Source organism: Eschrichtius robustus, chromosome 6, assembly GCF_028021215.1.
Source record: "Eschrichtius robustus isolate mEscRob2 chromosome 6, mEscRob2.pri, whole genome shotgun sequence".
In the NCBI taxonomy this organism is placed as follows: domain Eukaryota; kingdom Metazoa; phylum Chordata; class Mammalia; order Artiodactyla; family Eschrichtiidae; genus Eschrichtius; species Eschrichtius robustus.
Window position 1 is genome coordinate 104896994 of NC_090829.1, and position 14800 is coordinate 104911793.

Below are 14800 nucleotides of genomic sequence, written 5' to 3' on the forward strand. Positions count from 1 at the left end.
AGTATTTTCTATTCAAAGATATCTGTCTATAAGTAGACCCATACAATTCAAACCCATGTTGTTCAAGGGTCAATTGTATAGTATTTCTGAACTTTTCTTTTCCTCCTATTTTCAAAGGCAAGCTGTTGCAGTTGAAGGCTGTGTCTCTTTACCTGTATAAGCACCACAGGGTCTAGTATAATGCCTCACACAAAGTAACTGCTAAACAAACATTTGTATCTTCATATTCATATAGTCAAAACTTCAAATTTATTCATGTCTCCTCCAATTACTCTACTTTTAGGAAAATAAATCAATTACCAGAAAACAAACATAACATAAAATTTAATATAACTTCCCTTCCCTTCTTACCACCTCTTGCAACATACAAGTAAGTTTTTAATCTGGTACGCCCTGACCATCTGCTTAAACACCTTCCCCACTTGCCGCAGTGATAGTCACAAAGACACTCTCACTGTAAGATTCTTTGGAAATGTTTCTGTTATGAATCATCAACTCTAAGGAAGGCTGAAGAGTAAAATAATGCATTATAGAAAGATTTCTGTAACAGTATATGAGATAAAATTTGCCATAAAACTAACTAGACACAGGCAGACTCTGGAAAACAACATCCCTATAAAAAATAAAAGAATGATGTTGTTTTTCCTAAAGGACTTTATAGGCATACTTCTATACATTGATCTAAATAACTAAGTCATTGAGAAATTTGAATCCTTGGTGCCGTCCACAAACTCAGATTGAGACAGTCTCCAAGTGTGTTGAGGAGACTGTTTCTGGAGTTGAGTTGACAGAAAGGGAAACATGAGATTTGCTTAGGAGAAAATTTGAAGCTTTTACCATTATGACTAATGTCTGCAGAAATCTGTATAATGAATAGGAATAAAACTAGAATATTTTTCTAAAAAATGTATGTCTGTTGAAATGGAAATTTATTATTATTCCAGTAAATATGTATTCATGTGCTTAACAGATATGTATTGAATTTCCAGTATCAACCTGGTAATACAAAGGCAGCATGGCATCTGATCTCATAGGGCTGAGTTAATTGGAGGAATGGATACATAAAAAGAAAATGCACACAACTGAATTAAAATTATGATGAAGAACGAGCACATAGTGGCCCATGAAAGAATAATGGTGTTGACCTCTAAATCATGTTGCCAGAGAATGCCTCAATTAAGACAAGATGTAGAAGCTGCTTTCTAAGGGAACATGAATGCAAAGAAGAATCTTAAGACAAAGAGAACAGCATGTGCTACTGTCCTCATGTCTGAAATGCTTTGACTTTCTGAAGGAACTTGAGGTTGGTCACTGAGGCTAGAGTACTATTTAAGTGAAAGTAACACAGGTTGAAAGGTGGGAATTCCTCTCCCCCAACAAAGCAGTTGCGTAAATCAAATAGTGTCACATCTCTGCTTTAAATGTCTTAATGGGTTCCTCATGCATTTCAAAAAATTCCAAAGTTTTCACCATGACCTGGGTAGCCTCAAGTGTTCTGGCTTCTGTTTGCCTTCTTGTGACAGACTCTTCCTTTCCCTACTGCTCCTCGGTTATGTTGTTGTCCCTCTGCCACTTCCTAGAACTCTCCAGACTCATCTGCAGTTTCTTTTTCCTATGCCAAGATCCTTTTTATAAAAATTGTTTCATGGAGGGGATGGTTCTTTATAAATCTGGCTTGGACTTCCCTGGCGGTCCACTAGTTAAGACTCAGTGGTCCCAATACAGGTTCAATCCCTGGTCAGGGAAATGAGATCCCCCATGCTGCGTAGCACAGCCAAAAAAAAAAAAAAAAACCTGGCTCTTTTCCTTTTTTTAGTTCTCAGCTCAAATATCACCTCCTCAGAGGGCTTTTCCCCCAACCACCCTTTAATAATCTATCACAACCTTTTATTTATTTCCTTCCTATAATCTGTGCTTGTCTATTATCTACCGTACATCTTCTGTAATGTAAGCTCCAGGATGGTAGGGACCATATTTGTCTTCATCACTGTACTCCAGCGTCTGCACATGCCTAGCGCATAGTAGCTTAGCATATAATAAATAGTTGTTGAAAAAATGAAGAAATGAATATTTGAATAAAAGAAATGACATTGGAGGAGCAGGGCTATTTAAACAATCAAAAAGAATGTAGGTTTTTTTCCTAAGTATAATGGAAGTTCAAAATTGGTTATAAAGAGGTGACTGAAATTATATTATATGTATGTAATTTATCAATATATTTTTATCAATATATAATTTATCAATACATATATTGATAGGAAAATTCTGAAGGCTCTGTGACAAGATGCTTAGCGTGGGACAAGAATGGAAGCAGGGGACACATCAGGAGGCTACTGCAGTGGTCTAGATCAGAAGTGGAAAAAGTCATAGGAGAGAGTGTTTGCAGTGAAAAGGGAGAGAAATGGATCATGTTGACCCAGTGATCACCTGGATCAAAGTGTGGAGAGCAAGAAAGAGGTACCAAGACTGGCTATAATCCTGAATGGGTAAATGAATAGGTGCTGGTGTATTCAACCAAATTTGGAAGGCAGTGGAAGGATGAGGCTATCAGGAGAAAATAAAAAGGTAAAATTTGAATATTAAGTTTTGAGATGTGTGTGAGACTCTTATTGGAGAAGTTTGGCTGTGAAGGGTGATAAAAAAATAAGGAAGTAGTTGGCAGAGATGTGGGGTTAGCAGAGGTGATGTTGACAAATAACATCTTCTAAATTTCTTTGATGATAAAAATCCCCTGGAGTTTTTATCAAATGTCCAAATTCCATTTCCCTTTCCTGCTGATTCCAAATTAGTAGCTTGGGTTAGACCTTGACATTTGTGCATTTAATAAGTTCTCCTGATGATTCTTGTATTAGGGAAATTTGAGAAACAATGTAATAATAGAACATATTTTTATGGCAATAATCTTGCAAAAATAAAGAGCCTGCATATGCAGGAGAGAGAGAAAGAGCCTGGGTATGCAGGGGAGAGAGAGGGAGAGAGAGAGAGAGAGAGAGAAAGAGAGAAAGGATTTGCCTCTGACATTGAAAGGACACTTCCTCTCTTCTAATTCAAGGTAAGAAGAACTATCCTCTCTTGTAATTAGAGGAAAAAAGAACAAGATGGATGGGTGCAGGCGCCAGTTTGTTTTTGTTTTGCTGCTGGAATTTCCCATCTGATGGCTTGTATTTTCTCAATAAAGCATGTGGCAAGGGCATCACTGGAAAATTAAAGGGGAAAGGGAATGAGTTTAATCAGTTATGAAAAAGAATAGAATAATCGTTGTCAAAAGTGGGAAAGCAAATTTTCTAAAGAAAAATAAGATCTCTTGAGATCGTTGCATGGTAATTTGAGGTTGTTGTTAATAAATTTATAATAGCACAATCTGCCCACTGTGTATTTTAACGGCAATAAGTAAACATCCAAACACAATTTCTAAAACTTTTATATTTAGTGAATTAAGATGGATGGCACTTCTTAGAAAAATAGTTTCCCTAAAATTGCATGTTTTGTGACAAAATACAGGGGCTATATTAAAGTATTAAAAAATACATATTAGGATAAAAATGTTCAATGTACTTCAATAAGAATGGAATAGTGAATTGAAGAAAATTTGAATACAAGGGTATATCCTCACATAATATGATCTGATATTAAGACTATTTTCCCACATAGAATTGGATTTAAATATCTCTTGATCATATTACGTGAGTTAGTCTTTATATTGATATTGATCCTATGGAAATGGTTTGAATGCTCTTTTATGATATGGAAAGAATTGAAAAGATGTTCTTTTTTGCTATGATTGCTATTGAGTAAAGATCAAAAGAAATGGCTTCAGGGTGCAAAATGAGGACCATATGGCCCAGGACGGGCAAGTTTGTTATCCTGTTGGTTGTTAAACTGTCAGGTGGATTTCCAAAAAAGCCTGTACAGTCTGTCTCTGAAATTTAGGGTGGAGATTCACCCTTGCAGGATAAGTTATCATTAGTTTTACCTACTGAATATATATTACTAAGTTCAATATTAGTGACCCCCTTAATAGTTATTTCCAACAAATAATCTATGATTCTTATATACTGATATTAAGACTTTGATTCAAGTTTTCTTTATTCATCTTATTCAAATGTAATGTAAAAACTGGATCATGTATGCTCAATATAATTGTTCCTATTAAGGTAGAAAAATTATATCCTCTATTATAACTGCATTAGCAAGTGTTCTATCAATTTGAAAGTCACAACTCTTGATAATTGTCAGTAAAACCAACAGATGTGCATAAAAGAAACAAGAAAAGAAAACTCCTATAAGGGATTATATTAAATCTTTTACACATGAGTCACTGTAAATCATCATTATGTAGTATGTATACATATCACTTAATACTGTGGATTTTTGTGCACAGTAGGTGTAGTTCCTTTAGTAAAACTCTGTAATTTTCCTTTAAGAACACACATCATCAAAATGTAAAAGAACTCTTTTTCACTATGTGTACAATGAGAATATAATTGACATTTCTCAAAACCATTAAGACAACTCAATGATTCTTACCGCGGAGAATTATGCATAAAGTCTAATGGACATTGTGCATTCAGGATTGCCTTATGGCTATGATGTGTTGACATTGGTATGGCTGTCCAAGAACACTGACATTATTTTAGTCTTAGTTTTATCCTTCACAGTGTCTAACAAAGTAATTGGCACACGATATGGGTTAAACAAAATTTTTTAAAATTAAATAAGGGAAAATTGCATTTTCCTAGCCAGTGCGATGGTTTGGAGGCATTGTTATTATTTTTGAAACTTTATTTTAAGTGAGGAATAAATCAGGACTTTGCTAGAATTCCCCACCATTCCAGGAGATTTCCTTTTTTGTTTGTTTGTTTAAATAGCAGAGAGTGAAAAGGAGCTATGTGTCCAGGGTTCCTATTGTCCAAATACTCAAGCCTGAATGTATACATGCTTCTGGTCAAGATGGAAGTTAAAAAATACCAGAAGTTTATCATTATCATTAAGTAGCATGAAATTTCCTCCTGAAAGTTTAAAAAGGAAAAGAAAACATGTCTCTCTAATCTTGAGGAATATAAGTACCAAAGTGTGCAGTTGGGGAAGTGGAAGAAAAAAATTAACATCTTGGAAATAGAAAATACATTCATTTCAGAGTGAGTGCAAGATGCAAAATCAAATGTGTCACCTTGCTGCCGCACTGGTGATGATCTTCAGACTGCCTGGGTTCCGGATAAGCTTGTCCAGAATGCTGACAATCTGCTCAAACTTGGGTCTGTTGTTTCTGTCTTTCTGCCAGCAGTCCAGCATCAGCTGATATAACGCAGCTGGGCAGTCCATGGGGGGCGGCAGTCGATAGCCCTCATCCACAGCTTTAATTACCTGTGTGAGAAGCAAAGTTTCCAGAGACTTAAGAGTTGGAATTTCTTTTACTTCTTCATGGGCAGGTCACACTTATATGACTATTTCAAAGTTAAGTGAAAAAGTTTTCATTTTAAATTTCTTAAAAGGATAGCAGCTTATTAAATAAATATTATCCCTGTCTGAAAATATTACATAAAGGAAGATTGAGGCAGAGAAAGTGGATTTAGGAAAGAAAAGTTTGTAAAGTAACTTTCCAGATTAAAATAAAAAGAAATGTTCTATGATATAGGAAATTCAGTAATTTATAAAGAAATTATTATTTGGTAATACAGATTTCTATGGAAACTATATATGAATGAATGAATGCAGAAAAAATTACCATAAATTTTAGTTATATCACAGTTCAAATGGTACCTCTCAAATCGTAGTAAGTTCCTTTGGTAAAAGCCCACGTGCTGCACAACTAACTGACTATTAGTTCATTCACGCTTTTAAATCATGTAAAGTCATGATTTTCAAACTCTACTGTGTATCAGAATCATCTGGAGGACTTATTAATATACAGATAACTAACCGCTGATTCCATAGCTCTGGGGAAAGGCCCGATAATTTGCATTCCTACAAATTCCCAGGCCATGATAAAGCTGCTGGTCCAGAGACCACATTTTGAGATCCTCTGATACAGAAAGAATTTGGAGAATAGGGATGTGGTAAAGAGAGTCTGATTTTCCCAGTACCATTATAAAACATGGCTTGTTTGAAGAAGTTCAGAAAGGTTTTTATATCCAAATACATTAAAAGCAATTTTATATGTGGTGAGTAGGAAATGACTAAAAGCATCTCAGCTTTCCTTCTTATGTGTCTTTGAGATCATGCTCACAGTTTCTGGCTAAGCATAAAAAAACATCTCCAAGTGCTGATCTCACATGCCAATAGCATCCTTTCACTAAGCATTAGCAAAACATGACTTATAAAAACAAAAATCCTTTTGAAAAATCGTATCACAGTTGTAATAGAAAGTTAAAGATTATTTTCTTTATCCAGAGACTTCAATTTGTATAGCTAAATTCATGTGCAAGTTTAATACATTATGAGAAACAACATGCTAGTGATTGGTTGTTTTGTCTGACTTTGGGAAATACTATATTTAAGTAAACAAAACGTTGGCCCAGATGCATTAATTAAGTCTACAAAGGATGGCAGACATGTGTATCTTACTAATGTTACATTAAACAATTGTGTAGCAAAAATACTTCAAACATTCCCTGATATCTATTGGCTATCTTGTCAGGCACTTATTTCATAAAATTTTATTACAAATGTCTTCACTTTGTCTCATTTCTAAACCCGGGCTTGAGGGAAAAATGTAAATCCTTCAGAGCAACTCATTTGATATCTTTACAAGATTTGGAAGCAATTTCATTTCTTCTAAGTATTCTGCTTCAATGTCACAAACAGGGAGCCACCTGGTTTCATTATGTTCCACTTCCTTGCACAGCTTGATCTCTTAATCCGAACCCATCACTCATAGACTACAAATACTTACATCCTGATTGGACATCTCCCAGTATGGTCTCTCTCCATAGGACATCACCTCCCAGAGAACAATCCCATAACTCCATACGTCACTGGCTGATGTGAATTTGCGGTAGGCTATAGCTTCTGGTGATGTCCACCGGATTGGGATCTTCCCTCCCTTGGAATATAAAATCATATATACATACATGATCAATGACTAAAACATATAATATACATTACCATCTGAAATCTGACTGAATTTGTCAGGGTATTTCTTTTCTGAAATGGAATGCGGGTTTCTTCTGATAGATCTTGATATTCTTCTATTTTAATACCAAGGAGTGAGTGGCATACTATTTACTGCAATATTTTCTCAATCAATTTGGGAAGAGTTTGAAATGATGAAAGGAAAAAAAATATTTGAATATTGCTAAAATGTTGACATTTTATGTCAATTATGGCACATTTATCAGTCATCTGCAGCAAAACAACTTGAAGTAGATATGCTATATTATATATTAGAATTGAATGAGGTATCTCAAATCAACCTTTATTGATTTAACATAGATTTATGCATGAACAAACAACCTTAGAGCAGAATGTGAATTAAGTTAATATTTGTAAGGAACTTACACCACTCCTTGATACTCCTAAGTTCTTAAAGGTATTTGTTAATTAAATAAATTCAAAATAAAATTATACATCTAAAAAACCTCTCTTCAAATACATTAATCAATCATCTTAATTAACTTACTCAGTGCCTCACTCCATCATTAACCACTGAAGTACCCTCCATGTACTAGGTAAGCGCCATATGAGCTAGAAAGATATAATAATTACATTCTGAAAACTTATAGTCTAGAGGAGAATATTGCTTCTATGAGTTATGGGAGATATAAAGGTATAACTCCCATAGAATTTGCTCTCAGTTTAATAAATACATTTAATAAAGATGTGCTGAGTAGCAACCATATGGGAAGTATTATGCTAGTCACTTTGGGTAAGACAAATATAAATAACACACTGGTCCTTCTGTTTGAGAAATATCAAGCAAATAGGAATGATAATTAGTTGTTGGAAATAACTAAATGCAGAAAGAAATAAGTATCTAACACTTTGCTTCTCAAAGTGTACAATGCATATGAATCATCTTGGGCTCACTCTGATTAAAATGGAAATTCTGATTCAGTAGTTCCAGAATGTAGGCAGGGTCTACATTTCTAAAAAGCTCCAGGTGATGCTGGGGCTTTTTAGAACTGCAGACCCTGCCTCCATTGAGTAGGAAGATAGTAGTGGAGACTGCTGTGCCGCAGAGCATAGAGCCCAGATTCTCGGCTAGAGAATCTGAGGAGGTCACATATGAATTGAGCCTCATAAGATACATCAATTTTTGATACAACAAAAAAAGGGATGGATGTTCCAAAGAATTCACATCATCAAAATTTTATGCCATATTCATCAAAGTGTGTTCTATTGACATCGTACCTCATAGCACTTCACTGGTTCTTAAGTAATGTTCAAGGGTGACAATATATTGCTTTAGAGAAATGGATTGGCAACTTGGGAGGTAAATTATTAAACCTTATTATGCCTGAATTGCCTCATCTGTTATTTGGGAAAGTAACAGTGCTGGTTCATAGCATTGTTGTGAGGCTAAATGACAAATTTCAGTAAAATCTCTAGCATAGTTCCTGGCACACAGTAAAGCCTCAAGAAACATTAGCTTAATAGTCCCACACTCTGAGGGAAATAGCATAAATCAAAGCACAGAGGAGGAAGATATATGTTCTGGAAAAACAGTTTCCAGTGTGATAATACTACAGAGAGTGTGGAGGCATGCAGTAGGAGAGGATGGGAAAAGGTCGAATTGGGATTTAATCACAGGTACATTGAGCAAGTGTTATCCCATAGAGGAGAGTGGTATATGTGATTGGAACTATCTCAGTAAACTTGACACTTCTCTTAGATGCTTCCACACAAGTGAGCTATTCAGAAAGAGTACTGCCAGGAGATCTTTGAAGGAGGTTGGGCTTACACTGGGTTTTGAAGGATGCATGAAACTGTAGAGAAGTGAGCACAAAAAGGAGGACTGAGCACAGCCTTCTTGAGAAGATACCAACCTGAGGGTCATCCATGATTCATACCAGTGCAGCAAAATCAGGTTGGAGAGATGGGAGCTAGACCAAGAGAGTTTTGGGAGTTGGTGGGAAACACTACAGAGCTCAACGTGCACTGGAGTAAAGATTGTCCAGAACCAGAAAAACAGAATAGAAAACTCTATGGAGATGAGAGGGCATATGGTCTTAGAAGTTGCCCCTTTCTTTTCTCTCTCACTTACACTCACTCATTCATTCTCTTCTTTATAGTTTGTATTTTTTTCAACAAAAATTTAAAAGATACTTTTTCATATTTAAATTTGGAGAGTCTTTTTCCTAGCCTAATATTGCCCTTTCTCTACCAACACATTCAATGTTAATAATAATAATAATAACATTTAACAAAAACCAAATTAACTTAATTACACCTGCAGATCCAGATTTGGGTTTTAAGGAATCAAGATTTCAAATACTACCCCATAATTGTGATAAAAACAGAACTACACATATGATATTTAACTATTATAAATCTATTCAGGATGCCAAATGGAATCATTGGGCACACATTCTTTCCCTTTTAAAGAACTCTGAGAATTAACAGAAGTCAAACAAATTGTACTCATGGGGCAAAGAAAAGATGATACTTTAAAATCTCAGCTGAATGTCTTATCTCTGCTACAGACACTTTGCCATTTCCTTTCCTTTGCCCAGAAACAAATTACTAAAAGCAGAAAAATGGCACTAAAAGAAAGAAAGAAAGAGAGAGAGATAAAGGAAGAAAGAAAGTCCTTTCCATGTTGAAAACTTTGCATCTATTTAGAAAATATAAGGCACAGATACGTGTCACCTTATCAAGATCCCCTGAAATAAAAATACAGACATTAGGAAAAAAACCCAAAACCAATAGATTGATGACAACCATGAACAATAAGCCCATTTTTTGTGTTTTACTTCAACCAGGATTACAATGGTACATGCTGAAGTTGTTTCATCTTCAGTGCTTTATCCCTGTTTTCCAGAGAGGACAGCCTTGACATTGAGCATATTCTAATAAAATGTCTAAAAATAGTGAAATACTGAAAAATGGTTTTTTAAAAATTTATTTGTTTTTAGGAAGGACATAGCTACACCTATGTCGAAGGAGCTTGGAAAGAGAATCTCTTCACTGGTGGTTCTGCATACAGACATCAATGCCATTGGAGGGACCTCTGATGCTATAGCCAGGCCCATCTCTTTAGCGGGAGCTTCACTCTTTCAGTTCTTGACTAAGACCTGTGCAGTGTGTTTTCTAATGAAGTACATGGTTACAGATTCAAGCAAATTATTTCCAGAACCATTTTCCCATCAAATGCTGTCTATTTGCTGTGTAAATCTTGTTAAAACATTGTTTAAAACCCACACAAAAAGGAAATGTGTTTGGGAAAATGTATGGTAAATTATTTTAATCAAAACACTTACATGTTGAATTCTGCTCTTACTGATGTGTTTTGTAATTGCTGCAGCCTGACGAATTCACACATACACAGACCCAATTATTGGAATAACAACTTCAAATTTTCCAATATAACAATTTTTGAAACTCACTGACTGATCTAATAATTCTTACATTATCTTAAACTTTAATCACACTAATTCTTAACAAAATATTATGGCTTTGGCACTGTAGTCACCTGTGAAACGACAAAAGCCTTCCACTACAATATTTGCTGGCTTGGGAAATGCAGTTTATAGCCTTTTTACTAGTTTGTTATTCAAGTTTTTAATCTAAGCTTCCCTCTGGCTCCTCGCTGCATCAAAGCTTGAGTTGCCGCCCTTACAGGAAAGCATAAGGAAGGGGGAGATTTTGATTTTTTTTCTCATTTTATTCCAAACATGTTATTCTGAACACATAATGAGTGAATAAGTGGCATTCAACCAGCTCAACAACTAAGCGAGTTTGCAAAATTAAATGTTTCCTTACCTAGAACTTTCCATTGATCAATCTTTTAGTGTATTAGTCCTTTTCTTAGTAGCTGGGCTCTGTTCCAGGTCACTGTTTAGTGAGTTCATATACTTAAAAGTAAATATATTTATTTTAATTACAAGAAGAAAACTCTTAATTTATATTTTCCCATATGATATCCATACAACTCATTCTAAATGAACAACTGAGGCTAATTTGAACTCTTTATTTAGAAGAAAGTGTAAATGAACAAGTATTGTTTGCCTTTACTCAATACTGTTATTGGAATCCCTAGGTAATTAGCTTTTAACCCTAGAATTTTAACCCTGGAACATTTAGCTTTCTCATTAGATGACTTTCATTATCTGCTTCCAGGTGTTTTCGACTGATTGGTTTTGCTCTGAGAATGAAGTGATAATCATATTCAAGACTCTCTTACTGCCCCTAGCCAGCCATCTTGTAAATGACACCATCCATCACTGGATGAGGAAGAGAATAAAGATGACTGAGGATTATTCATTATTATTGAGGGATTTTTTGTCATTGGCAATAGATTTATAATATACATAAAGCAACAAATAAAGTGTCTAATCTTTAATAGAGTACTCAATAAATGTTTTGCCCTTTCTTCCATTCCAATTCCCTTCAAATAGTTAGCACACTTTTACTATTCATGTAAAGAATTTATTAAATGAAGATATAAGGGAAAGCTCATTGCCAACTACAAAGTATTATTCAAATTTATCATTCATTGCTAAAAATACATAAGAGTAAGAAGAGTTTAATAATTTTTTTTACTTTTTCCATATCAGTAAACAACCAGTCACTCTGGTTCAAATGAGAGAAAAATAAACCAACATATTCGTAGTACATGCTTAATTCAAAATCAAACTACAGGAGAGAGTCCGAGCTCATAACATTATTATAGAGTTTGAGGCAGGGTGAGTGTACCTATTATCACAGACTTTTTAAATTCAACATTGTAGTTTCAAATTCTTTATATTCAAAACTAGGAAAATAAATTCGAGTAGTTGCTTCTGTCCTATATGTTGCCATAAATAAAATAAGTGTGCCCAAACTATCATTTGAAATCATAAGGCTATGAGAGGCTGAACACCACCAAAAATTTAATAAATATTTTTAATCTATGCACATTAATATTACTCCATTCCTTTGTAGGATGAGGCTAAGTAAAATGTTAAAACATAAAACTAATTATGCATAAGTAATACTCACATGCTGGCTGAAAATATGTGACATATTTATCTGCTAGGTGAATGTCTATTCACAAGTTTACACCCATGACATTTTAATAAACGCAATCAAAATATCAAAAGTAAAGTGATCACGTTTAATATTTAAATCTTTGAGTGGAAAAGAACGATAACTTTCAAGTGTTATATCAAAAGCAAATGAGAATAAAATTTAACAAGAATAAAAAGGTGTACTATTTGTTACATTATGTTTGCTATCCCGAAGTTCAACATTCTAGGAGACTTGTTGGCAGATGGCTAGTCTGTTGCATAATTTTTCACAAATGGCAATGTATTCCACATTATCCCCTGCAACTTGCAGTCCAGTGTAGACAGGAGAAATTATAAGTACCTGAGAGAGATATTTGAACCCCACTCTCTCATTCTTTCCACATTCTTTATACATGTTGGGTAACTTTAGAACAAGGTCTCTATATAGTAGCACTATTGACATTTTACACCAGATTAATTCTTTGCTGTAGGGGCTGTCCTGTGTATTGCAGTATGTTTACTAGCATCCCTGGCCTCTACCCACTAGATTACATCAGCATCCTTCCAATTGTGACAGCCAAAATATCTCCAGACAATATCAAATATCCCCTAGGGAGCAAAATCATCCCTGTTCGAGAACTACTGCTTTAGATTGTTTGTGACAAATCCTGATCAGCAAGGGAAAATGATTCAAAGAGGTCCAGGATTTAACTGGATTTTATGTAGACTAAGTGGAATTCTTTCTTTCTTTCTTTCTTTTAACCATTAGCACACTTTCCATGGATACTTTCACTCCTGTTCTAGTCTAAAAAAGGGCCAAGTTCATTAGAGCTAATCTTCTGATATGTGGATTTTGGTAAATATAATAGCACCTCTTTGAGATTTTTCCCTTTATTTTTTGTTTTCTTTTCTTCTTTCTCTCTTGCTTCCTCCCTTTAATTTTTTTGAAACAGGGATAATTTTCTGTTGCTAGGAAAACTTAAATTAAGCATCAATTTCTTTGTTAGATGGAAGCATCAATAACCAAAGTTTTTGGTAAGAAATAGGTTTTTCCTACAAGAGCAAATGCTATCTACGGCTACAAAACATAAATATCATTGACATAGTGAGACATTGGAGAAGAGACCTTGAGGGCTCAATTTGGTTCTGAAATAAGGGTGAAAGAAGAAGCTGGGACCCATAAATTTTAATTTAGTCACACTTCACGATAACTCTCTCTGCCTTCAAGCTGAGCATCTGTAGATCTGAGACTATCAAAATAAAATAAATTGAATATACAAGAGTCTGACTCATTAAATTTCCTACAAGTAATGTATTGCAGAATTTATTTATACTTCTGCTTCTGATTGGACCACAAAAATTCCTCTTCCTTCCCCACCTCCCACCCCAACAAATTTAAGCCAACATTGCTTGACTTATATTTTCTTCTTCTTTTTCACATTCAGAAATTGCTTTTTCAGTTTATACGTGTAGGGGGCATTTAAAAATGTTAGATGCTTTTCAAAAAACTGCCAAACATATCCTTCAATGAGCTATCCAAAAATTGGGATTTGATGAGACAAATGGTGTCATTTGGTATACTGCCTTCTTGCCATAGTAAAACTATTCTAATACAACAGTTATTAATGAGCTAAAACTTTGAAATCAGTTGGCAATTGAAGTTTTGGTTGGTAAAATGCTCCTAGGCATTCAGAAAAGTAAAGCAGCAGATACTTACTATAAAAATAATTTATGAAGATGTGATTTTTACAACATTTTAACAGATCATAAAATGAAGCATTTACTTAAGGTGGTCTCTATGTCTGTATGTAAGCTCCCCAGATATTTACATATTTGAGAAACGTTTCCAATTGCCTGGAGCAAGCCCAGATTCACAGCATACGGAGTGTTTCTAAAACTTCAATTGCAGAGGGACCTCCAGTTCAAACCCAACAGAATCGGAAGCTAATGCTTGTTCCCCATATTTGCAATGCCAAACCCAGAGCCAGTTCCTCCCAGTGCTGATGTCACATCTATGACAGTCAGTAATTGGGGGTGCAGGGGGATTTACAGTCACATGTTCCATTTGGATTCTTAAGTTTAGTAGGAATTAGGAGTTGTCATTTCTAGGCTTAGCTTTGACTGTATTATCTATTTTTTTGTCAAGTTTCTTAGCCTCTCTGTGCAGATATCTTATCATTCATAAACTGAGGGTCATGGGAAACATAAAACTTGATTTTATGTTCAGTTTCATCTATCTCTAACAGCTGTGCTAACTTATAAACATTTGCTCTTTCAACTTTCAAATTTCTATCTTAAACCTACAGAAATATCAAGGATGCTGACATTTTTAATGTTAATTATTTTGAACTCTTGTTTAGTCCAAAGATGATCCTAACTTTGGACTAAACTGCATATCTATTGGCTGTAATATCTGGATTTACTTCCATAGAATTCTTACAGAAAAGTTAAAGGAGAATAAAAGGGCACAGGTAAAGATACTAGGGATTCTCCGGGCAGAGGCATTATGTAATTGCTAAACTCTAATCCAGGAGTAAAGTAGTACAAAACCTTGTTCACTTTGTCCAGAAACAGCAGTTACAGTAGGAATCACAAAGTAAACATGTTCTTGGAAGACCCTGCAATTCAGTTCTCTAAACTTAATGAATTTAGAC

At 34.8% G+C, this 14800-nt stretch overlaps 1 protein-coding gene across 1 annotated transcript in view; it reads right to left on the reverse strand.

The window, feature by feature from the left end:
- The window catches only part of EPHA3 (EPH receptor A3), a 357487-nt gene that overhangs the window by 15303 nt on the left and 327384 nt on the right, over positions 1 to 14800 (reverse strand). Inside the window, exons 14-15 of the mRNA XM_068545605.1 lie at positions 6893 to 7042; positions 5171 to 5364 (exon numbers count right to left, since the gene is read on the reverse strand). Coding sequence (XP_068401706.1) covers positions 5171 to 5364; positions 6893 to 7042 — 344 coding nt within the window. The remainder of the gene's footprint in view (positions 1 to 5170; positions 5365 to 6892; positions 7043 to 14800) is intronic.